At 41.2% G+C, this 26817-nt stretch overlaps 1 protein-coding gene and 1 non-coding gene across 6 annotated transcripts; both read right to left on the bottom strand.

The window, feature by feature from the left end:
• Positions 1–219: 219 nt before the first annotated feature.
• Positions 220–357, bottom strand: LOC133920261 (small nucleolar RNA Z247). The gene has a single exon (XR_009910075.1). It is a non-coding gene; the product is annotated as a small nucleolar RNA Z247 (small nucleolar RNA).
• An 11338-nt stretch (positions 358–11695) lies between these two features.
• LOC133919253 (protein FAR1-RELATED SEQUENCE 6-like) lies at positions 11696–17217 on the bottom strand. Of its 5 annotated transcripts, none has more exons than XM_062363602.1 (8): positions 16961–17217; positions 16575–16828; positions 14370–16490; positions 14147–14260; positions 13967–14071; positions 13715–13768; positions 13561–13632; positions 11696–11957 (listed from the first exon to the last, which is right to left on the bottom strand). In XM_062363602.1, the coding sequence occupies exons 2-7, from the start codon at positions 16713–16715 to the stop codon at positions 13591–13593; spliced, it is 2577 nt and encodes an 858-aa protein (XP_062219586.1). In that variant the 5' UTR covers positions 16716–16828; positions 16961–17217; the 3' UTR covers positions 11696–11957; positions 13561–13590. The 5 variants fall into 5 exon arrangements, with proteins under 5 accessions (XP_062219586.1, XP_062219582.1, XP_062219584.1 ...); XM_062363598.1 differs by having other exon boundaries at positions 13715–13774; positions 16961–17216; XM_062363600.1 differs by having other exon boundaries at positions 13715–13774; positions 16575–16812; positions 16961–17216.
• Between the last annotated feature and the right edge of the window lie 9600 nt (positions 17218–26817).

Here is a 26817-nt window from a genome sequence, read left to right as displayed (position 1 = left end):
TGATGACAGTGTGCCCAAACTTACCACAAAGTTGATATTGTGGTCTTGTGTCAGAGTTGTTGGAGTAGCTAGCATTGGATCTACCTTCACCACGGCCACGAGCACCATTGCCGCGACCTCGACCTCTATTGCCATGGCCACGGCCTCCATTGCCACGACCACATGAGGAAGCATTGGCAGAATGGTTCTGCTAAAATCCTTGATGAAGTTCAAGGCGAGTCTCAAAGCCCACTAGCTGGGCAAAGAGCTGTCCATGGTGATGGGCTCAACACGAGCTGCAATGGCTGGGATAAAAGGATTGAATTCAAGGTCCAGGCCGGAGAGGATATAGGAGACCAATTCCTCATCGTCAAGGCGATTCCCAGCCAACGCCATCTCGTTAGCCAGGGCCTTCATCTTGTTGACGTACTCTGCAATGGACATGCTGCCTTTCTGGGTCGTAGCTAGTGCCATCAGTGTGTTGATTACACGCGCACGAGATTGGGATGCAAACATCCCGTCGATTGCCTTCCACACCGCGGACGCGCTCGTGAGCGATGCCACCTGGGTGAGGATCTCCCTGGACAGTGACGAGAGAAGATAACCCAAGACATGTTGATCCTGCGCCAGCCACACTGCATACGCCGGATTGGGAACCTTCTCTTTGTCGTCCTTGCTACCTCCTCGAGCGGACAGACCACCGTGCCTTCGAGGAAGCCCATGAGCTGTGCACCATAAAGAGCGGGAAGGACCCATGCTTTCCAGAGGACATGGTTGGTCCTTGTCAGCTTCTTTGTGACGGGGTGGCCGAGAGGAGATGCGGCCAGGGAAGAGGAAGATGAGGAGCTCGCCATAGATGAGTTTTTAGGAGGAAGCGGCGGCTCTGATTGCCATGTGAAGATTAGGTCAAGCGTGATACCTCGTCTGTACCCGCCTTCATGTTAAATAGGGCTGGCAACAACCGCCGGCGTGGTCATACAAGAATTAGGGTTCGTGTACAAGATATACATCTTTCCATATTTAAGATGTACATAAGATCTAGATTTCCCAACATTTAAACTAACATATCTTGCTATATCTTCAACACCAAGGATTAGGAGTAGATGAGGAAAACCTGCTCTAAAAAGTGTCAGCATTCCCCTAGCCACATGGAGGTCCTGGGTTCCATTTGACTGTTGAGATGCCTCTATCAGCTTCTATCCACGAGGTCGCTTCCTTTTCCCGTTTGCTGAAGTACCTTGCACAGTTTCATTTGTTTTCTGAGGTACCTAAATATACCATCGTGCACTGCATATTTGCATGCCATCAGTTCATGCCAAAATAGTGCTGGCAGGATAAATGCAAGAACTCGCAAACAAACATTGCTGGCAGGATAAATGCCAGAGAGCTGCTTTTAGAGTTCAAGAACCTCGCCATTGCTGGGCTCACTGGATGATTATGATCAAGGATCGCCAACTCTACATGTAACAATTTGTCTCCCCACGATTTCACTCGGATCTTGGTTGGGCAGTTAGTGGTCGATGAGGCCCGTTTCCTGGACTTTGGCTCGAGATATAACCAGGTTCCTTCTTGCGAGTTGTGAGAATGAGGACCTCCTTGCTGAGACACCCAAGCCAACACGACGGGCATACTTGCGGTAGAATCGGTTGACCTCTGTGTGATTATTGAACTCCATGCCAACTTCTGAAACACCAATATCCTCTCCATCAGACTCCTCCAAACCAAGCTAACAAATAGCGTTTGTAGCGGCTATAGCGTCCGCTATTGCGGTAGCGGACCTCTGCCACTAACGCGTCAAGGTAGCAGGCTAAATATAGCGCTTTGTAACTTAGCGGCCGTAATAGCAGTTAGCGAGCGCTATTGCGGGCTGCAATAGCAGTTAGCTGGTCGCTATTGCGATAACAATTAGCTTTACTCATCAGGTTAGATCCAGCCTCCGGATGTCGTTGATTTGTTTTGCTAGGACTTAGCACTTCCATTACTTAGACTTATGAGGAAAGCTTGATGTTTTCTTCTTCTTTTAAGTTATATACTTATATGTTAGTAACTTCGTATTCATTTGTCACTTATTTGCTTTCTCGGTGTTAACTTGCCATCCTCAACAAATCATACCCGGCACTTTGGTTTGCACTGCGAAGCTAGTTGCTTATTGCTATTTTCCCATATTATTAAGTCAAATATTGTGATCTACACTCAAAATTGTGAGTATTTTTAAAATTTCGCTTTTGAAATTTAACGTCCGCAATATCACCCGCTATCCACAATCTGCTATCCCGACACCAATCTGCTACCACCCCGTTATCTGCTATTTGTTAGCTTGCTCCAAACTGGGATTCCGAAACAAAACCTTCATCATGAAACCACTAGTATTGCAACCTACTGGAAATCTGAAGTTCCTTCCAGCTGATACAAATTGAAGTCAACTAGAAAAGGTACAATTTTACAACATAGGAATGCATAAGTGACTTTGCGCTTATAGCACATCCGACTTTAGTGTGCCTAATGTCAGTATCTCTGAAGCAAAGGCTGCGACTTAATCGAAGAGCCAAATGGTTCCCAAATTAGAACTTCAAGCCCACAAGGATGAACAGAAATACAGAATTACTAGACATTAGACAGCTTACTGAAAATACAAAATGATACTCAAATTCACCAAAATAGGGTAAACAGCTATCCATTAAAACCAAATGAAGCAATCAAATCCTAGCCCCAAATGACAACTTCTCTCTGAACCACTGCCCAGCCACTCTCAAGTTTTTTTTTTTAAATAATAAGAAAAAGAAAATGAAAACTGAAGCTTTCCTCAACAGTTACACGCCTCAAACTCACGAATAACAACGGAAATTCCCCTCACACTTTCACTTATCGAATGCTCAGGATCACAAGGCCGCTAAATGACCGAAGAAATAGGAGCAGAGAGGACCGAGCAAGTCAGACCAACGTGCCGAGGTCCCAACGCCAGGCGCGGCGGGGATTCTTGATGGAGGGAATGACTCCTCCACCTCCATGGCCGGAGAGAGATTTCAAAATTTAACACCCAATTCGCGTGCCTTTTAGAATTTAACACTTTAATTCATGTGTCTTTCAGAATATAACATTAGGACTGCGAATTTCTTCATTTCCTGCCACTGTGGACTATTTTGCCCCTTTCTTCTTCCTTCCCATCTTCTCTCTCCTTCCTCCTCCCATTTCAACGTTGAGCTCCTTTGTCTGCCATGGCCAGCAAGGGCTCACCAGTGGTGGCTCCTTTGCTCGCACACAGGAGGGATGGTGAAAGTGCATCTAGCCCCTATGTGTGGTTTTGATAATTAATGACAATACCTATGGATTAACAATGGTGTTGAGTTTGTTAGTAGGTTGTTCCATAGGTGATGCATGGATAAGAGATATGCATGAGCTCTAGGTAAATGGGGAGATTGAAAATGCATCAAGATGAATGAGCTCTAGGTGATGCTCGGGTAAATGATGACAATGCCTATGGACTAACAATCATATTGAGAATTGCTATTAGGTTATTCCATAGGAGATGCATAAATGATAAATCATGGATTCTTTGAGAATTGCCATGAGTCCAAAGAATTGTATCAAAAGCCATTGAGATTTTGGTGATGCTCATAAGAAGAAGAAGAAGCTCAATAAGACTGGCAATAAGCTTGAAGGTTAAGTTACTTGTGGAGATCAAGTAACTAAATGTATGATTTGTCAATAGAGTTTTATGGACTAACCCGTGTGCTATGTGTTTAAGAATGAGTGGGGTTAGGTTCTATATGAAGATTGATAATATGCATGAAGGCTAATAAGTTATTTGTGGAGATCAAGTAACTTAAGGTATAAATGTTGTCATTTAAGTTTTATGGACTAACCCATGTGCTTTGCGCTTGAGAGTGAGTTGGGGTTAGGATCCATAAGAAGGCATAAGTTGAATTGAAATCATGTATGCCAAGAGTGAAGAACAAAAGTGGACTCCATATATGAAAAAATGAATTCTCTGAAGATGTCGAATACAAAATGGTTTTCTATGGCAAGACGGTGAAGGGCAAGCAAGACTCGGCTGCGACGGACCATCCGGTGGTGAAGGGCAAGCAAATGGCTTGGCGCCGAAGGACCAAGGCGATGGTGAAGAGCGATTGAAGCTTTGCCTCAATGGACCGTGCAAGGCCATGAGAAGCAATGAGTGATTCGCATCAATCACATGAGGAATCAAAAATAGATTGAGTGAAGATTTTATGGAAGTTGTCAACCCTCAAAGGTTTGAAAGTAAGAAGCGGTACTTGAAAGTATTCAAATGCTCAAAGTGGTTCAAATGTGTTTTATCTTTGAATTTGAGTATAGGTATGCCGCACTATTAAGAGGGATGCAACGTGAGCTAATTATCGCGTCTCAGTGCTGAAGAGTTCCCAACCAAACCCAAAGTGAGAGTTTGTTGTTAAGAGTCCGGAGCGGAAAGTGTGGAAGTGTCCAAAATGGGTTTTGGAGTGTTGATCCTACGTGTTTTAGGTCATGAATTCATTTGGGATGTGTAGCCCTCTGAATAAGCTTTCCATAGAGCCCAAAATCGTCGAAATTGGACTCCGGGATCAAAAGTTATCGCTGTTTTTCGGAGGTCAGCTGTGTTGTGGCCGGAGACTCCGGTGTAGGCCGGATACTCCGGTACCTGGAAAGGCCGGAGACTCCGGTGAAGTCCGGATACTCCGGTACCTGAAGTGGACGGAGACTCCGGGAAGTCTCTGGGGCTGTTTTCTGTGTTAAGTGCTGACCGGATACTCCGGTGTAGGCCGGATACTCCAGTAAAAGTCCAGAAAAGTGCATAATGGCTAGTTCTGACACTTTCTGTGACCGTTCTGACGCCGTATTTGGATTTAGGGCCGGATACTCCGGTGTTCACCGGATACTCCGGTCAGTTCTAACAAAAACAGTAACGGCTAGTTGTTTGGAGTGGGTTATTTATACCTCACTCACCCCATCCTTTGGGGCTGCTGCAAGGGCACAAAAAGAACATCCTCTAGAGCCAAAAGAACATCTCCCACTCCATTCTAAGTGTGTGATTTGAGAAGAAAAGTGAGTTGGGTTAAGAGATTGGAAGATTGAGTGCAAGTGAGATAAAATCCAATCTTGAGCACTTGAGTTCTCGACAAGAAGTTCGCCGTCGTGTTTGTTACTCTTGGATGTGAAGCCTCCTAGGCGGCTAGGCGTCACCGACGAGCACCCAAGGTCGTGGGTTGCCGCGGAAGTTTGTGAAGGGCTCGATTTCGCCTCCGCAAGGGAAGAAATCAAGAGTGGATCGAGGAAAGCGGTTGAAAGAGACCCAGCTCGTTGGAGCTTCCTCAACAGAGACGTAGGATTCATAGTGGTGAATCCGAACTTCGAGAAACAAATCTTTGTGTCTCCTCTCTTGTTTCTTTACTTTTGAGTTCTTGTTCAAATCTTTGTGCATATTGCTCGATCTACTTGTTTTGTGTGTATTTGAGTGTAGGTTCTTCGTGGATCTAATTGGAATCATCTCCGGGAACATACGACATCACTTGGTTTGAGCTAGAACTCTCTACCCATTATTTTTACAGTTTCGAGCTCAGTTATGTACAGAACCCGGAGAATCCGGACTTTACCGGAGTTTCCGGACCTGTACACACCGGAGTATCCTGACCACCGGATACTCCGGATGAACAGTGATTTCAGGTATATGAACAGTATTTTCAGCCTTTTTCAATTTAAGTTTTATTGTATATCTCTTGCTAGAATTGAATAATTTAGTCACCTTAGGATTGTAATTTTCACACTTATTTAAGGTGATTGTGCACTAGTTGAGCCTAGCATATTTAGGTTTTTCACTTGTGAAAAATCCGTTAATTTATATTCCGCTGCAAGTTTAGGCTAACGATAAAAGGGGACGAATTTTTGTAAAACGCCTATTCACCCCCCTCTAGGCGACATCATTGTCCTTTCAGATGGGCACTCAGCTAACAGGAGTTCGAGCTCCTGTCATTGGTCTGCCATGGCCGGCCAGAGCAGCACGCGCCACTACCGGCCAAATCCCGGGCCTCCGAGCAAAATCCGCCACACCCGAGCCCTGTTCCTCCATAGCCCGGCCGTGTGAAGCCTCAGAGAGGTCTACCCGACACTCCACAGTTTTCCCGGCCTGATTCATCCTCTTTTCCATTGGACCGAGTCCCTTCCCTAACTCCAGCGGCTCTATTCTGCCCCTCACCGACGCACCGCGTGTGCCACAACCTTCCCCGACCATCCGAGAGCACGGTGAGCTTCTCCTCTCCCTCCTCCTCCTTTTGCGCGGGTCGCTTTTCCTCCGGCCTAACACGGGCACGCCCGTCTGCATGAACCACCCACTACCGTCCCTCGATGCTCGCCACTAGCCACCTTCTAGCCAAGTCCGCCGGCTGAGCCCCACCCAAATGGATTTTTGTGTCACGCTACTCCTTTTGGACCCCTCGGTCGGGCCGATTGGGCCGCTGCTCACCGCCGGTGAGAGCTGGCCGAGCCGACCTGGAATGGAAGGAGAAAGGTGAGAGAAGGGGTGAGGGAAGAAGAAAGGGGCAAAATAGTCTACGATAACTGACAGTGGTATGAAATGAAGAAGTTTGCAGTCTTGGTGTTAAATTATGAAAGTCACATGAATTAGGTGTTAAATCCGAAGAGGCATGCGAATTGACTGTTAAATTCTAAAAATCTCTCATCGCTGGAGGACCAGCCAGTGACGAGGTGGGCTATAGTTTTGAAGGGGTATAAAGGGAGGCGGATGAAAAGTTTGGTGACATATGAATTAGGGGTGTGTTTGGTTGCTCGAATCTTCTCTAACTTGGCTTGATGGATGCATATAATCTTAGATAGTAGTGTGTTTATTTATTCGTATCTTCTAGCCTGGTCCGACGAATGCAAATAAACGGTCTCATCCTAGCCGGGAGTGAAGCACAATTCAAGCTGCACTCAGCAGCTTGCATCCACTCATGCAGGCAGGCCCATTTATTAGTGTCACAAAATCATCTTAATGCGAGTAACTAATCATCATCTTAACTCTTGCATCTGTTCATGCGGCCTCAGATTCAGTCAACTAAATAGAAACTCAGCACAACCTATCCAAACAGATACAACTAACCAAATATTTTTTTAAAAACAAATATAACTTCGTTCAGCCCGCTTCCTCTTAGTCTGCTTATACGATATAGCTCTACAAAATCTCGTATGGCCAACCAAACACATCTAGAGGGAAGGCTATGCCGACTTGTCTCTTGCGCATCTGCACAAGGGATCTTGAGATATGAGGCCCAATGCTTAACATCCCTTGATTGAAATTATCCAAAATCTCAGTCCAGTTTGTAACCTTTTTTATTTGCTTTGTCATTGCTCTAGACCTCTTCCTCCTTTCCAGCATCATCACCATCATTGTCACTAGGTTAAGGTTCGAGTTTCTTGAGCATGAACATTGGAGGAATTGATAGGCAGTTATGGCACCGTTGGTTGTAGTATAGGAGCAATTCAATGGGATGGCTCGAGGAGGAGAGCAACTAACCATGGTCAAAGATGGGGAAGAAAATGGAAGGAAGTGTGGTCGAAGCGACACAACTCCGGGGTGGCTACGGGTTTGTGAGGAGGCAGCTCGAACTTGGGAGTGAGGGTAGGGGTGGCTAGGATTTGAGTGAAGGAAGAGCATTGGCTTGGAAAGTTGAAACTTAATCTGACGGTTCAAGGAATTCACTTCAATTTAGGAGAATTTTAACAATTGTTAATTAGATGACTCCTTTTATATTTTTCTTTCTCTGGGACCATAAAAATGTTAGGTAATGGGCAGGCTACGCTAGCCTAAAACAAAAAAATTCTACCATATTCACCGAGAAAACCATGCTAGTAGGAGATCATGGATCGTTACGGCTTGACATGCAGTGCAGCGGAAGAAGAATTAGAATAGACCGATCCAACATCGTGCACGTCAAACTCCTCAAGCAGCTTCTCGATCAGATCCACGACCAGTCCCGCGCAGGTGGTCACTCTCCCTGACTAACTCCAAGCAGGTGGTTGTGCTCCTCGATCAGTTCCTCGACCAGCTCTCGATCATGTCTGTTGCGTCCACGACCAGTTTTGAGTGGTCATGTCGTGTTGTCCGACCAGATCCGAGTGGTCGCATTGTGCTCCGTGATCAGACGAGCAAGTACACTGACCAGTTCGTCACGGCCGGCGACCAATCCTGAACACGTCGCGATCAACTTGTTGAGAAGACCAGCACCGCAATAGCAGCAACACCTCTACGGTATCTACACATACTTGGTAGAAATGTCGGGCGCTGATGTGCTAGCACCACACGCGTGGTTAGGGTTTTGGGAGATCGTATAGAAGGCTACGGCTAGGGTTTCGGAGTGGCTCAAACTTAGCACGCCCTACCCATGTATCTCCTTATATAGAGCTCGCCAATGGGCTTCCATGTTGGAAGCCCTTTAGAACTCTAACTTCTCATGGATCACAATCCAATCAAAACCCATATACGAATTCAATTCGCATGTTTTATTCGAATCCTTTAAGTGTGTGACCCGTTAGGTTCATGTACAAACAGCTATGACTCAGAAATTCTTTTCAAACCAAAATCAATAGCGGTCCCTAGCAGGACATGTTGACTCCCGAGTATACACAAAAGATCATATCGACTGAACCTTAATATACACATGCACCGATCCCTTCGCCTCACGATAACAGTCAAGCTCAAGGCGAGATACGTGTCACCCTTGTGATAGCTCAACCATTCACTCGATCAAGTAGTGGATTCATCATGACTAACTCTTTAATCATATTGGCATGGTCATGCACTTTCTTGATCTAACTATCTCGAGGGGTCCACAGATATCTCTCTCGTTATCAAGGAGGGGTAAATTCCATCTTGATCGCTCACACCTCACGACATGTTTCATGATAAGCCCGAAAACTACCTTTATGATTACCTAGTTACGAAATAACGTTTGACAGCCTCAAAGTATGCCACTACATATTCAGGGAATCAATAATGATCTCAGGTCTAAGGATCCTGTAGGTACACCATTTGAGATAACAACTGATGGCACATCATAAATAATAATCCCAAATATCTTAAGGTGGGTATATCCAACATCATGTTCTCTAACATAAATATCCACATTATTGACTTGGTATCTCTATACCTATGATTTGTGCTAATCTTATGTATCATCATAATGATATGTGATCAGAGATCGACTAAGAATAATACCATGATATAAACAAAAAGTTTTATGAACAAGTCACATACTTGCCAATCAATCTTAAAGGTAATCATTTTGGAATAACATATTATTCAAAAGTACATTAACATAGACATGCGATATAATCATCTTTATGATTGCCTCTTGGGCATATCACCTTCAAAAAATAACTGCTATTAAACTATATGCAATGAGTTTAATTCTCACTCTCATGGAGTTGGAGTTTTGCTCTCAAAACTTATCTCATTTTTAATCCACGAAATAAGTTGCTTCTGATCTTGTTGAGCATGCCTAATCTTAAGTCGAAGTTAACTAAGAAGCATCCAATTAATAATGTCTTTTGTTTACATTATTAAATCTAGCGTATATCTACTCAGATGCAGATAATCCCTACGAAAGGGGGGCAATAAGAGGAAAGCCGCGTCCTTCTCTTAATGAGTTGTTTTTATGGTTTCCTTCCCGCAGCCCACCCATCATCATCTTTCTCATCTACCGTCTTCTTCTCCAACCCATGCTCCCAATGAACTCCCAGATGCTCAAGCCTCGATGATCCTGTGTCCACACACTAGAAGTTACTCAGATCCACCCTACTATCACAATATGTGAAATATTCAGGACCGTAAAAAACCCTGAACCCAACTAGGGTCGACATTCCTGATTCAACAACCAAACTATACTCTGTCACATTAAATAATTGTAATCAACATACAACAGTTACGACCACAAATTCTATTCAACCTCATCACTTGTATTCTACATAACCATCAAATATAATCACTACCATACTCTTTCTATTGACACTATATCATTCTAAATGTATTGCTACCAAAAACAATTACTCAATTCATAACAATTTGACTTCAAACTACTAAAGATTGAAAAATTACAAACTATGTATGCTCTATGCTAAATTATCTATTCTACATGTATCTAAATTTTCCAGTTATAGATTCTAAATGAAACATATTTTCTTCCTTCCATTCTAAATACAATACTAAAAAATCCACAATAATTCAAATATACAATTCCTACATTGACAAAAAAATATGTACGTCTAATAATATCACATTTTCAAATGATATTAAGTAACATATTTTAACTCTACATTATTTGAATTTTTCCAATCACTCTGTATTTCCTAACTAAATGTACTATATTTTCTATATATATAGCTAATTTCCAAATCATACCTACTCTACTCTAAATTTCATATCCTTATTCTCCTAAATTATCTATTTTACTCGACATTTCTCTAACTATTTTCCTACTATTTTTCTAAGTATTTCTAACATTAAATTATCTACATATTCAAACTTTTCTAAATATTCTACATTGCCGAACTACCTCAAACTATTCTAACCTAAATTTTTAAACTACACTAAATTTTCTACCTAACTATACTATTTTTCCTGACTATTGCAAATTTTTGAACTGGATCTAGCCTATTCTAAATTTCCTATCCCAACTTTTCTAATTTTTCTACTCTATTCTAGATTTTTTTCTACTCTATTGTATACTAATTTTCCCTACTCTATTCTAACTACTCCTAAATTTTTCTAATTTTCTAAGTATTCCTAATTTTTGTAACTACATCTACTTTCTAAATACTCATAAATTTCTAACTATTTCAAAAAAAGAAAAAAAAATCCCTTACCGGCCACCACCGCTCCCCGCTGCTTTTCGATCGAAGCCACGCGACAGTCGCCGCTGCTCTCGCCGCCCGCTGCCGCTCGCCGAATGCCTCCGCTTGCCATCGCCCGACCACACGCTGCCCCGCGTCGCAAGCTTGTTGTCATCGCCTGTTCGTTACCACCCGTGATGTGTACGATCGCGCATGAGAGAGAAATCTGCGGTCGTGGATTTTATAAAGATTTGTCGGCACACGAAATGTCGACATGCCTAATGTGGCACCTGTCAACATTCCGCATACCAACAGGTCATAACGCATCACCTATCGACACATAAAATACCGACAGACCGATACACTACACAAACATCCTACACGACACCTCTTTAGCTGAGCTCACAAACTGTCGACATTCTACGTGTCAATAGACCACAAGCCTAGTGCTACATAGGCTATCGGCATACAAAATACCGACAGGTCTCTTATCAGTATTCCGTATACCGACAGATAGCTATTCTTACAATTTTTTGAATTTAACTATTATTTTATAGTTTTCCAATAAAATAATAATAGAACAAACAGTTCACCAGATAGCTATAAGGTGAATAATAGCAAAAGCCTGACGCGCCAAGCCCCTTTTTTTAAAGGAGCAGGAGACTTCTGGCGTACTCTTAAGAGGGGGCGCGAGCACTAGGTTCGACCCCGGGTGGGTGGCACGCTCGGCGGCGTGCTCAACCAAACGAGCTAGCGCTCGTTCCCCCAAGCTTCAAAATTGACAATTTGTGTGACAGGCATCTACCACGGGTGCAAGCGCTACAGATCTGTTCAAAAGACACGGAACGGAAACAAAACACTTGCAAGTTGAAACGCTGTATTCAGAAACATTCTGATCACTAAACTTTGCAGCAGCACTCAACCCTGTAATCTGTGATGCTGGATGATGTACAGATGGGGCTAAAGATTATGTACAGCTTAAAAGCCAAAGATCTGCCTGTCGGCAGCAGCGAACAGTATCAGATGACAAAAATGTTAGTACAATGGATGTCCTTTGGGTCCTCTGCCAAGTCGCCAAACTTGCTCTGTGAACAGGTTAGTACTTCAGGCAGTCATTACGGGCGCCAGAGAAGTCATGGTACCTGGAATTTACACAGGGAACCTATCATGAGTTCATGACAAATGGAAGCTGAGATACTGATAGTAATGCTACAATGATATGAAATGTTTGTACTGGGAATAATTGCAGGCTTTATATAATTGTATATGGCTTTCTAAGAAAGTAAATAATAGTGTTCCCGCTTTTGGAATCAGTTTAAAACAGAAATTGCATATGAAAAATCAGATGCATATTGGGAATTACAGTAATCAACTGTTGGCACACTATACATCAATCGAAACAAGATATTCCATGCAAACCCTAGATAAACAAAATGTGCAATGTATGATTAGAGTTTGCATAATAATTTAAGTCTTGGGCGAAAAAAGAACAAAGCATGATACTAACAGCAATCAGGTTCAAAGTCAAAACCATGTAGTGCATGGCTGCATCTGTACACTCATAGCTACATGTTGTTAGGAATAGCAACTTGTATTCCCTGGAGGCCCTGGGCTCATATATATACATGTACAGATGACAATATACAAAGAACCCCTAATAACACAGGGATATTACAAGAAAGCTATACATATATCTAACATGTCACTGCATCTGAGAGATTATTGTTGACCTCAGGTTTTTCCCTACTTCTATACCAAGTTTTTGTGTGAATTTATATCTCCAGATGTATGCCTTTTTGTTACCATAGTTAGCAAAAGATAGTATGAAAATTGACACTAGTAATAGAAAAATATATGGATCTCATGTCGATTTCGATATCACAGTCATTCGCCCCTTCCCTCTCCCCATAGCAAACTCAAGGAGTGAGCACTTTTCTACATAACAATGCAAAATAAACTTGACGTAACACTTTTTTTTTTTAACGAAACAGCAGAAGTTTTGCCATTCAATTAAAGGAGGGTAAGAAAAAAACAAAATTCATACCCTAGAAAGGGCTAGACACGCACTTGGGCTGCAAAGATCTTAATGTAGCTGAGTTTGCATGCAAATAGATATTCTAATATGTGATTAAAGAATGCATTGTAGGTCCCCAATTTTGTACCGAGGTGTCACAAGAGTCCCTTAACATGAAAATTGCATATTTAGGTCCCTAAACTTGTGTGTCAAGTTAAGTCCAAATCCAACTTAGATTATCAACTATTGATTGCATAGCACTTTGATAGTATATATGGTAAAGTTTAGCTATACGTTTGTTGGGTAATATTAATGAAATGCTAGAAAAACATGTCAAAAGACATGTAATATCATCTCTTCACATTGAAATGCATAGCGTTTCCATTGATTTCACATGATGATCATTGGAACCAGAGTGTTATTTCAATACCAATTAAGCAAACGTATACAAGATGAGGGGTCTAAATTGCAATTCTCAAGTTCAAGAACTCAAGTGACATACCCATGCAAGTTTAGGGCCCACAATGCACTCTACTCCAAAATATATGTTCGGTAACAAGCATATATTATCAAAGTAAATAAGCAATAACATTTCTCACAGAAAATAAGGAAAATAACAATTCTTGAATGTTGGCAGATGAAGAAAAAATTATGGTGTCACAAAATGATCATAAGTACATAAAAAATCCAAACTATGAGATACAATGGGTAAGGATAAGCTGGCGCCTTACCTAAAATTCTACCAACATAATTAGCATGCACTACCCTGCTCTTCGCGTAGGAGTTCTTAACACTGGATTATCCTGCAATATGGTGATATGAGTCATTTTCTTACAGATATCTGTAGACAAACTTCAAGGTCAAGAACCAAGTTTGACAAACTACCTGCAACATTGGGTGCTGGTAAACCCACTGATTCCCAAATCCATGGGGATCTGCCTGCACCTGAAATGTTTAAAATGAGAAGGCCTAAATAATTGTATATGGCGAAGATCCACAGGGAGTAGAACAGTGATTACAAAAATCGTCAATTTTTTTGACAAAATCAACCTTTTTAATAATATATAAGAACTAAATAGTGGCAAATGAAGAAGATTATATGGCATTATAAAGATCTGGTCAAACGTATGGCATAACCTGCATGAAATTGTTCGGCTGCATCCTTTGGTGGCTGGGTACTTGATGTTGGTGATTAATATCCATTCCAAAATGATTACCAAATGACAGATTTGGTATTTCTTCCTGTGTAAGTTTGCAGCAAAAAATTTCAAATATATGCAAGGATTATAGCAGGAGCAGACAAAAAATAATGTGTACCATCAAATCAATGCCTCCTTGCACTCCCATGTGAGGACCTTCAAGATGGGAGGCAGAGGGCGTCCCTTGGATCATATTAGTATCATCTGTGACAAATGATGACCGTAGGAAATCCTGCTCAACAGAACATAAACGAACCAACAAAAGGCATATTCATATAACAAAAACTGAAGTGTGGGGTCTGAGGCTCCTGACTTAACAAAAAAAAGGAAATAAAACTAACCTGTTCTTTATTTGGTTGTGTAACGGTATCAGCATTAGATTCAGTCACTTTCTTAGGTGGCCGACCGCGACGCTTTGCATTGGCTGACTGAGAATTCTTTACACCCTCTGAAAACTGAGGATTAAAAAGGCCTTGACCATTTTCTGGCGCATCAGCCTCAAATGAAAGAAGTGGCGGCTGCCTGTCTCTAGCAGGTAGTCCATCATCCAGAAGAGACCTTTCCACTTCTCTCAGTAACTTCAGAGCAACAAGGTACCTACTCTCAGATGTAAACCCTAGATTGAGCAGCTGATGACATCGTGTGAACAAATAATCGGAGCGCTCAATTATGCCACCAAGGGGCATTTCATTATGTCTATTTGCCTTAACATGCAATTTCTTATAGTCCCTTTTCCAGCGATCAAGAACATATGTTGATGGGATCTCGAACATCTCCTGCAACTTCAACACAGACAGTGCATGTCTACATAGGATGCCAGTGAACTGAACAAAACCACATTCACACTCAACAATGGAGTCTTCTTTACAAAAATAAACTTCATAGGTCCTGCTCTCTGTGTCCTTTCCATCTTCCATGTATGAGCATTCTTTCACTTCAAAAGTAACAAATGGGCCATCAACTTTAGTTGGCATACCATCGCAATACATTGTTGCTTTCAACTCATCCTGAAATTTTCTGAACATGTTTATTGTGTAGGCTTTGGCCAGCTGCTCTTCCATGCAGAACTTTGTTACAGTCAATGGAGTCCTATGAGAGGATTCTTCATCTGCTTGCAACTCCTTTTTGTATTTGTTCTCTAATATCATCTCATATTTCCTGAAAAATTGCTTCAAAGAAGTTTTTGGGTACACAAACCCATCATAATATGAAGAAATAGACTCCCCACGCTGTGAAATTGACATCCCTGCCCAGAATCTGTCTTTGAGATAGACAGGAGCCCAGAGATGGCGATGCTCATACAAAGAACTAAGGCACTCATTTTCTCCAAGTCCATGTTCCTCGATGATCTTCTTCCAGTCAGCTTCGAACTCTGGGGTCTTCAAAGACCCATATATTACTTTCTTCAATGCTTTCTTGATTGTTTTAAACTCTGCATGTTCTTTCAAGTTCTCTGCTACATCTTTCATAATACGATACAGGCAAAGGCGATGTCTAACTTGAGGGAAAACTTCTCCAACTGCATCTAGGATAGCATTGTAATGCTCAGTGATGATTGCCTCAAGTTTGCGATGCTTCATACATGCCAAAAATGCTCTAAATAACCAAACATAGCTGTCAGCACTTAGATCTGAAAGTAAACCAGTAGCAAACAAAACAGGTTGACCATGATTATTCATCCCGGTGAAGAAAACAAGTGGCAAATCATATTTTTCAGTCAAGTATGAGGTGTCGAAGTAAACAACATCACCGCCAAATAATTCATGCGCCGCCCGTGACCTGGCATCGCTCCAGAACAAGTTCCTCAGACGCCCTTGTTTGTCTAAATCCACTAGGTAGAAGAAGTAAGGGTTCTTGTTCTGCATGCTCCCAAAAAACTTCTGGATATACTCCTCATCGCCTTCCCCGAATTTAAGCCTTCCTATCTCAGTAAAGTTCCCTTGCTCTTTTTCAACTGGAACATTTCTGCGACCCTTCAATTGTGAAGCTGGTTCCCTGTTCTTGGCATCTGTCAACTTCTTGTAACAATTCAGGAGTGACACGGAGGATTGGTTGAGTGGATGATTGTGCTCGAGCTTAGTGTCATCAATATGAAGCCATCTATCTTGCCTTAACTTCAATGAAATCCTCGCTGGGCAGTTTATCTTGGTTGACTCTCTAGACAGATAGCACGCATTTGCTCTCCCTCTCCCAGCTCGACTACATCCAAGCACCAACCTTCGGCACACCCCTGACTTTAAATACGATGACTTCAAAATGATCGCCGAAAACCCAGAATCCTCAGCATATTGCTTGTAGTACTTTAACGCATCATCATAAGTTTTGAATCTCAGCCCGACGCGGGGCATGTTCTCATCCGCCTTAGCTTTCCCATCATCTTCCTGCCCGCTATCATTATCATCCACAAGGATCACCTCCTTGCCCTTGTGCAGCGGCACGTCCTTCGCAGTCCCTTTCAAATCCTAGCAATCAAAACGAAGCATTACAAGTTTCCTTAGCGGCCAACACCAAAATAAAAAATTTAAACTAATCTAAACATTTCTAACCTGGGGCACTTCAACAGTTTTCAGCAATGTGCCATTGGCAGGAAGTTCTGAGCCCTTCCCATCCACATGAGGCGCCACATCCGCGATTGGCGCCTCCCTCCGCAACTCCTCTAACACGGGGGCAGGCTCAACGTGGGACATGGGGGTTCAGCTGAACTGAAACCCCAAAATTTTTGGAAAATAAACTGCACACGCGCCTTGGGGAGATTGATCTTGCGCGCTTAAGGAGAAGAAGAACCTAATCAGACCATGAACTGAATTGGATTGGATTAGCAGGCGGGGGGGGGGGGGGGGGGACACGCAGCAACGAATCCGCAAAGAAGAGAACCCCCGAAACAAAACCAACTCCGGGAACAATACATCCAAGCAAGCTAGGGTTTACTTACCAAAAGAAAAAGAAATCGATGCGAGTCCGGATGGATCTCCACCCGACGCCAGTCCAGTTCGAACTTGGAAGGACGGGGGCGAATACGAGCAGAGCAGCGCCTATCGACGGTAGAAGGCTTCGATGGAAGGAGAGGCCTGGCTTTGCTGTGTCCCGCTGCTGGCCGGCGTGACTGCGTGAGGTCGCCGACGATGAGCCACAACTGGCGGCAGTAAGGAAGAGACGCAGAAAGAGCTGGAGAAAAAAAACCCTTGGGCCTCAGGCCCCTCAATTTTGCAGATTTCCAGTTGTACCCTTGGACGCAGAATAATACGTAATAATAATGCAGTTGAGGTTTTTGTTGCAAAAAAACCTTTGGTCCTACTAAGTACTAACACCGTCCAAAATTCACTGATTTTCTAAGAAACTAACTAGTTCGGCCGTTTTTATGCAGCCCGAGTGCAGGGAATGTCTTAAAAGCAAACCGAGTTGCGGAGGTCAATAGTTTCGGTTTTCCCAAATTGAATTGTATGTATAATTTGATTTTTGGAAATTGCAAATACTCCTCTAAATATCTTTCTACAAATAATATAATTGTATTTACCATCTCGTAAATCTAACCTTGTTTCAAAATCCCTCCTCGGGTTCTTGCTTGATAACATGTTAACATATTTGTCGTGATGCGATATCAGGTGCTCTATGTAGTTTGGTAGTATAGATTGGTGGAGGGTTTAATGTATGTTACGTCTATTAAACTTCTTGTTTAGTCTGATTTGTGGAGGGTACTGTAAGTTTGCAACACACTTAATTTAGTGAATATTAGTACATATTAGACCCTTCCACATCTCTATTTATTCATAATAATAGCTTATGTGTAGCACTTGAGTTCACATTATAACAAATATGTTAACATAATATTAAGTTAGAACTCCAAATGTGAATCTTGCAATAGGATTAGACTAGTAGTATGGCAAACATAACTATTTTACTTGGAGGGGCAACTGCAACTTCAAGTGACTTGGAGGAGGTAATTGCAATTTCCTTTATTTTTAAAGATATGTCGTTATGTGGTATTTGGACGTTAGCGGCAGCCATAAAAGTTAGAAGCATATTTGGAATTGAATGATACGGTAACAGGAAGAGTACGAGAATGACAACAAGTCAAAGGTGGATTTAGTTTATCTAGCACTAACACATATATAACATAAACAAATTTGCTCAAAATCACTTTCTTACAAAATTCTTTAAGAAAGGTAGCACTAGAAGAAAGATAATATCTGTGAGTGCGAATCGTGGGAGTGAGTTGGGATCGTGCGGACTTCATAGTTGCATCATGACGTGGGCTAGGGCAACAAAGATGAGGAGAGAGTCTAACATGTATGGAGACCAGAGACAAAAGTAGCCAAGCAAGAGCCTAAAACCAAAAAAGAACTTCACATGTGTCAGCCTTAGGCTACGTAGGACTAGTTTTTGATCGAGCATTGCTATACGAACAACCGTTTTCTTATGACTCACAACTCTGGATCACAAAGTTCAATCACTTGCAAAGCAACTTATAAATGAATTGGATGGTTTAAGCACATGGTTGTAGCAGAGTTGTACCTAAATGGTTATATGTGAATTATTTCCCCTTTATATTTATTTCCTTCCATAGTCAAAGTTATATTTATCGATAGGCATCATTCATTTATCTATTTAATTTAAGAATTTAGAATGTTTTTCTTTATAATCCAGTAGCAACTATTTTAAATGTCAGTTATTTGTTACACTTTTTTTCTTGAATTTCCTTATATTTCTCTATTTTATTTTTTGAAAGATGTCTTGCTGTTTTAGTAGCAAATGAAAAAAAAAACACGTGTCTTCGACCTTTTGACATATAATATAATAGATTATCTAACAACAGGAGAACACGTGCTATCAAGTTTTAAGTATATGATAGATTCTCCTACTGATGAATTGCACTTACAAATTCGTAATGTAGGCACGACGAAAAGAGGAAATAAAATGCAATACAAATTCGCAAATGAATTACCACAGAACTAAAACAAAACTACACGATCGTGTACTAGTGGCACAGCCCCACGGAACAAGTACACACAGGCACAGGATGGGACTGACGCCAAGCTCGAGCTGTGCCTGTGCAGAGGAGAAGGGTAAGCCACAGGCGGCGAGTAGGCCGGCGGGTACGGCGGTGACCACTGTGGCTGCCCCCATCGCGATGCCTGGCCCAGCGAACTGCGGAACTGGTCCGCCATCGGGAGGTGGCGATCGCGCAGGCGCGCGGTGGCCACGACGGACGCGATGGACGCCGTCGCGAAGACACCGCCCTTGAGGACAGTGCAGCCGTAGTAGTAGACGCGGCCGTAGCGCCGGCCTTGCCGACCGGTGGAGAGGCCAGGGGCGGATCCAGCCCAATATCAAAGGTGCTTGGTCTTTTACTATTAGATCAAATTTATAGTTTATAGATTAAAATGATGTTTTTTTATTTTTTTCTTTCTTTTGTCTGGTTTTCTGTGTTTATGGGCTAAAAGAATATATTTTTTAAAAAAAAATCTCTATCTTTTTATGAGCTTCCTAGGCTAGATCTGTGCTGTAGCCCCCCACCCCCCAGCACATGCCCTGAACAGGCCCCTCGTCCCGCCCATGTCCCGTCACACGCCGTACAGGAACATTCAGTATGGCCGCCGCCACCACCACCTTGAAGCAGCAAGACAAAGATGTGGTAGCTGCATAGCACAAGCTTGATCTCGTAGTCATAGGTCCCGTTTGCTTCACAGAATCGGATCTATTTTCAGTGAGAAAGAGGCCCACGCAAACTAAATGGGCGGCCGCATAATGTTCTAGTGAATGATTCGTGTTTGTGAATATAACTAGAGACGCAGGGAAGGGGCGAGACGTTTCTCGCTACAAACAGAGGGCAAGTTTCCAACATATCCTAGTCACCGTCCGCTGCTGGCACCACCTCCCCTTCTCTACTCATTCTCTCTGACTCTCTCTCCCTCTCACACCCGAGCCCACCTCACTCTCCTTTATCCTCTCCTCTCTCTCTGGCACCTAGACTCTAGGTTAAGCTAAAATAGGATTATTATACACCATTAAATTAGTTGAAACACTTTAAAATTTATAGAAAAAATATAGCTTAAAATATTATGAAATCAGTTTGGTTGATTCTGTACATGTTAAAATTACTAATAACCATAAAATACTCATTGAAAAATAAAAATCAGGATAAGAGTAAGTTAGTCAGTTATGTTGTTATATCTCTTTTTTAAGAAAATGAATTTAGCTAGCTAACAAAACGATATTCAAAGATAATTATCTGTAAAAAAATATTTCTAAAGAAAATCTAAAACCGAATATATCTAAGAGAATCTGAGTAATTACTAAAATGATCTTTAAAGGTGTGCAACCACATTATACATGACTTCAAACGAATTAACCACACTACACAACATTGCGTACTTCTCTAGAACTGGCACAAAGACAGCTGGAGGCCACGGAGTAGGTGTGTTTTGACTGGCAATAGCAATACTCGCGTCGGGTTATCTAGTAGCCATGGTGGGGTTAGTTTGATAAGGATAATTAGCCGCGTGACGATCCTGATGCGACATCGAGATTCGAGACATACAGTTATCCGTACAAAATATGGTCCATGGTGGTGTCCATCTCGAGCTCGCTCAGCAAGAATCGATGTACCAACTGTCTGAATGACTGAATCTTCCTTCCTTCTTTCCTTTCTTTCTTTAAATTCTTAGTCGATAGAATAGCAAGAGGCTTCCTCAGTTTGAAGCGGCAAGAGATGCTGCAGACCATGAACGCCAGCTGCGTCCCCGTACGCCTTGTAGCGGAACTCCGCCACGCTGTGGAAGAGAGAGCCAGACAGAGATTGGAGCTTGTACTTGGATTGGCTGCTGAAAAATGGTTAAATGGGTGAGGATAAGGATAAGGAGGACATTGTACAGAAGGACGTACTGTACAGGATAGGGGTGAGCAGAGCTCAGCGTGACACTCATCCTTGGATAATGACCATCGCATCAAGTGAATAGAAATTATAAATTTTAGTTTTATGATGTGACTCATGAAGTACACTGAATATATACTTAGTGACTCAACTGCGTTATATTTTTATCAAACGACTACTTCTCTATTTCTATCTAATCTTCTAATTTAATCTATATTTTTCTACCATAATAAGTCATCAAACACATCAAACAATCATGTCGCTTGGTTAAAATCATGTGTTATTCAGAGTAAGCACGCCAGAACCGTCCAACACTCCGTTAGCCCCCCTCCAGCTCACAACCCTTGCCAGTTGTCCCTGAGCATAGGAGATTATAGCATGTACTTTCGTCACATGGACTGTCTCGAGGTGTACAACCACACCGACAAAAATTTGATGGAGTCTGAGGATATGAATCATGTCTCTGCTTGTAACATGTCCACCTTGACTAGACAGTGGTCAGAAGTGCGGAAGAATATGAAGTTGATTGAGGAATGAGGTGGTGAGAAGGTATATCTCACGGTCTGCAATTATTGTAATGCCAAATTTTTTTGTGTCTATAGCAATAGCTACCAGACATTTGAATCAATATTAAAAATGATGTTGGGAGAAGGGTGTTGCAGCTGCACAGATAGCCGGCCAACCTATAGACACAACTTACCTTCGCGCCTGACGGGTCGGTAAGCACATGGATCTTTGATTCTTCAGTAGCTTGTCAAGAAATTGCTATATATATAGTTTCTGAGAATCTACCAATTAGAATAGGGGAAGTCTTAGTTTTGAGAGAATGATCTAACATGATTTTTGTTCACAATATCAACATATCTCACTAAGAATTACATTTTAAAATTATTTCATAGTCAATTAGACGGTTTGAAGAAAAACTTTTATAACGTGACCTACTCATTTGCTTTAACATATAATATTTGGATTTCATCACATAAATAACATCATATCTTAGCGTTGTCGCACATTATGTAGATAACAACTATAACCTAAATAAAAGAGTAATATGGTTTAGATTCATCGATGAGTCACATATTGGAGAAGCCATTGCCGCACATGTACTAGAGATTGTTAAAGAATTTAAAATAGAAAATAGAATTATTTCTATAACTTTGGATAATGCATCAGCCAACTCAAAACCAATGAAGGACCTAGAACCTCGCATACAGAGCTATATTAGTGGGTATGTTCTCTACCAAAGATGTATGTGTCATATCATAAATATTATGGTGCAGGCAGGTATGACAATGTTAAGTAGATATTTGAATAATATTCGTGGTGTCATCCGTCTCATCTCTAGTTCACCTACAATATTGAGTAGTTTCAAAGACTATTGTAAGCCTCAAGATAAGAAAACAAGGAAATTCGAATTTGACATGAAAGAGCGCTGAAATTCAATATATATTATGTTGAAGCAAGTGAAAGGTTACGAGAAAATTATTACTATTTTTATAAATGCTCTGAAAGCTGGTTTACTACTTGCATAAACTAATTTGTATATTGTTACACATTTACGACTTTTTCAAAACCCTTTTACAAGGTAACAATGCAGTATTCCAATGTTTATTATCCTACATCTTGCTTAGTGATAGAGTGGCTCTGGAGAATTGCACCCACATTTAACGAAAATAAAGATGATAATGTTTTTAACTCCCATTGTTGAACAAATGAAAGATAAATATCTAAAATATTTTTCTGTTATCCCATATCTATATTATTTTACTGTTATATTTGACCCGCGCAAAAAGTTGGGTGGTTTTGAGCTTGCTTTGCAGGAAATAGGTGACTTACTCAACCTTAATTTTTTGGATGCCTACAATCATATAAAAGAAGAAGTATTTCAGGTTTTCCAGTTATACCAAGGCAAATTTGAATGTACCCCCCCCCCATTGAAGTCTACATAGCAGCACAAAGCAAACAAGTCGGGTGCGGCCAATTTGTGAAACAAGATCAAATGCAAGGGATCCGCATCATCATCTTAGCAAACAATAAGGTCCTCTTGGAATCCTATAGCAGAGCTTAACCACACTATCTTGAGCAAGATCTTTACACCCATAATCCAATGCTTGCAGACAACAACACTATCAACATTCTTGCAAAGTGAAAAGATAAAGAGTGATTTTTCCCATGTCGTCACACTTTGTACGAGACGTTCTCCTAGTTCCAATATTGATCGCCTCGTCGAAAGCAACGTTCATCATGGTGGAGAGAATTATTGAAGAGCTGAGATCATCGCTCACTCCTGAAAAGGTAAAGGCAATCACGTGCCTCAAAGACTGGGAGAAGGCGAATGCTGGCACACAACATCAGCTTGAGAATCTAGAGATCACGAGGGCATTAGCAGACCTCGAGAACCTTGATCTAGATGAAACGAGTAAATCATGTGTGTAACAATGTAATTGTACTTTTTTTCTTACCGGAAGAACCCTATACTAGTGAGTAAGGTTTTTAACGAGCTAGTCACATTGTAACATATTATTTTGTAATAATTCTCTTTTTTCCTCTAAAAATATTTGATGCATCTATTTTATGTATTATATTCTTTTTTACTCTTTTATTGTGTTCACATATTGATGCAGTGACGTGTATAGCTTATATGTCTGCCCGTTGCACATGTGGTATACGAAGGCATTGCTGTGAAACGTACTATCCAACACGATAAAGTAATAAAGTACTAACGCTGCAATAAATTGATCATGCACATGTGCACGACAGCTCTACCCTACCTGGCTCATACGTCCGATCACTTTTTTACCATTGTTATTTTCGCAGCTTCACTCATCGCATGTACGCGTGCCGGAGTAAGCATGCACATGGACGGATAGATCACTTGTGCGAGATGCCAATCCGGTAGGGACCCTCGTGCTCCAGCGTTTGTTTACTCGCTGCACGCCAGATAACCTTATAGTGGGCGTCACAGACACAGAGGATCCAGATCGAGCATAGTAGGTATAGAAAAAAGATGATCGAGCATGGACGATAACCAGTGGGACTCAATGGAGATGGCTAGGTCAACATAAGTGTGTGCACCTTCGTACCCCACACACTGATAAAAAAGAAATTATTTGATAGAGCTCTCAGACTAACTCCTAAAGTAAAATCAGAAAAACACTGTCAAACAATAGGTTTGCAGTTTTCAATTCTCAAATGATTTTATGGGAGTGATTTCCAGCATGGCCGTTCTGCGCCATCTATAGCACCTCCCGCATGCTGTAGTATCACCCGACGGCCATGGACCGCACCGCTCATCGCCGCGCGGGGACGGTGCCGATGTACAGCTGCAGGCACGACCGTACGACGCTGGCCGCTCCCCCCGCGGAGCCTCTTCAACACCGTTGGATTTGTATTGCTTTACTCTTGCATCGTGTTGTGTTGCTTTACGCCTTCCGATCAGTGCGGTTTCACCAGTTTTGGTATGCGTTTTCACTTGGGAGTGCAGGCTGCTCTGTTGGTACTGCAGTGAACAACAATGCTTGTTTCGCACATTCGGATGTCTATGCATTTGATTTGAGCTACGGTGAAACTGCATACGCTCGTAGGCATATCTACTTTGCACGAAAAAAAAAAAAACAGTACCAAAGTTCATGTGTAACAACGCAGAGCAGAACCACGGGCTGCAGTGGCTATGTTGCTGAAAATATCCGTTCAGTTTTATAGAAACTACAAGTATAACCAACTAACAAGTTGACTCAAGTTAATAGTATTGCTAGCTTCGTTATAATATTTTATCACGATAATTTTTGATTAAAAATTAATATCATTTAGTTACAAAACGTATAAAATTAAAAGTAGAGATAAAAATTATATTAGTAGAAGAGAAAATTATTTATGTTTAAACTATTTGACACATGATTTTGGTAGTTTATCAAAAATATATACGAATCGAACTAACACATGTATATGATTCGATTTTTTTCTAGGACTATATTTGATATAGAACCTTCTTTTTTCTATTCTAAACCCAATTTCAATTATTATTTATTTTATTTTATTTGGACTCTTTATTTAGATATTTTGTTTCCTATAACATATGGAAATTGAATTGCTTTTTTATAATTTTTAATTCTGAATTTAGTTATTTATTAATTATATTTGATATAGACTCTTTGGTTTCCGAATTTTGCTAATTAATCATACTTGATATGGATTTTTTGTTAAATCTAGACCGTTAAATGTTCATAACAATGAGTAATCTAGATTCTTTTCTTTTTTTCATATTAATGTGATAATTTCGTAGGCTTAAGAGTGAATATGGTGGCTCATTTTCCCTCAAAAATAATAATATAATAGATGGGAGCACCTAGCTGACATTAGGCTATTTTTATTTCGTAATGCAGTCAAATCTTTTAACCAATAAGGACATGACATGTGATAAAAATGACATTTTTCGCATTCCAGAAAAAACAAGTCAATTTTTCTTGGATTGCAATCATCTTTTGAGACCCTGATTAGGAAAAAGATAGGTAACCAAGTTTTTTTTTCAACCAAACAAAATCGATTGGAATTTTTTTCAAGTCACAATCAATTATTTCAACCAATTACCCAAACTATGAACCAAAATCATGACACATGAAACTAGTATATATATGGTTCTAAAGTCATTTTTAATCAAAATAAAAAGGTTCTAGTTCTTAAAAAAAAAGTTTACATGCAAAATTAACTTAGCATAGATGAAATATAACTTATGAATCTAAGATTTCAAATTACTAATTATCTCATATTGGTTTCTTAACGTGTCTCCAACCCACCAACTCAAAGCACAAAGGGAAAAAGAAAAAAGAAAAAATGCAATGCACCAGCCCAGAAAAAAAAAACTCTTTTACCAAAATAAGAAGTTACAGTTTAGTGAACAATGAATTACATATGAAACTGAGATTTCAAATCATTAAAAAATGGCAAATTCGTTTCTAACACATCAACTTAAAGTATCCAAAAGTCTTTTCACCTCTCTTAAGAGTCTTCGACTCACCTCCCTAAAGGGAGAGTTAACACAACCCGTGAATGAAAACGAAAAGGGCTGTTTGGACTGGAGCTGGCATTCGCCCCGCCAATTCTTTTGCGTTGATCCACAGGAGCGAATTCGTTTGGATTAAAGCCAACGGTTGGCTCGGTCACACCCCCATGCTCACGCTAGTTCATTTCCGCACCCACACATGGTGAAAACACCGACGGTCGATTCCTCCGCCAAATAATTGGCTAGTCTAGGTTTGGAGGGGTATTACGTGGGATAAAACTAAGCAGGCCCAAAAACAAAGCAACCAGATAGGCCGAATCAGAAAACAAAGCCCACTAAATCATATAAACCCAACAGCTTAACTGGGCCGTAACTGAAAATAAAGCCCACGAAGCAAAACGAAACAGCCCACGGCGGGAGAGGAGCAGCAGCGCGAGCACGGATGATGAAGTGGATCGGACGGCTAAAAATTCGATTGAAAGCACAAAAATAAATAGCCGGCTGTATTTTAGCAGTTTCGATTCGATAACACAACTTTTTTTTTAGTGAAGTGTAACCAATCTCTCGAGTTCACAGAGCGGCTGTGTTAAAAAACAAAACTTCACAGAGCAACCAATAATGTTGTCTTATTTTATTGGTCACTAGTTCAATGCACGCACGTGTGCGATGCGGCAACACGTGGGAGAGAGTACGTGGGCCCACACATGAGCGTGCGCTCACGTGCGGTGCAGCAGCGCGTGGGCCCACACGTGAGCGTGTGATGCGGGAGGCTATGGGACCCACGAGACGTAGACCGTAGGAAGAAAATATTATATATTTTTTAAGCAGTAGAGATAGAGATTTGATAAAAATAATTATACTATATGTAACTAATGCGGTACTAAATCAGTAGATATCATTGACAGAATTTAGTGATAGA

Source organism: Phragmites australis, chromosome 5, assembly GCF_958298935.1.
Source record: "Phragmites australis chromosome 5, lpPhrAust1.1, whole genome shotgun sequence".
NCBI classification, from domain to species: domain Eukaryota; kingdom Viridiplantae; phylum Streptophyta; class Magnoliopsida; order Poales; family Poaceae; genus Phragmites; species Phragmites australis.
Note: the sequence above shows the minus strand (reverse complement) of the source record. Positions and strands in the feature narration are given on the sequence as shown.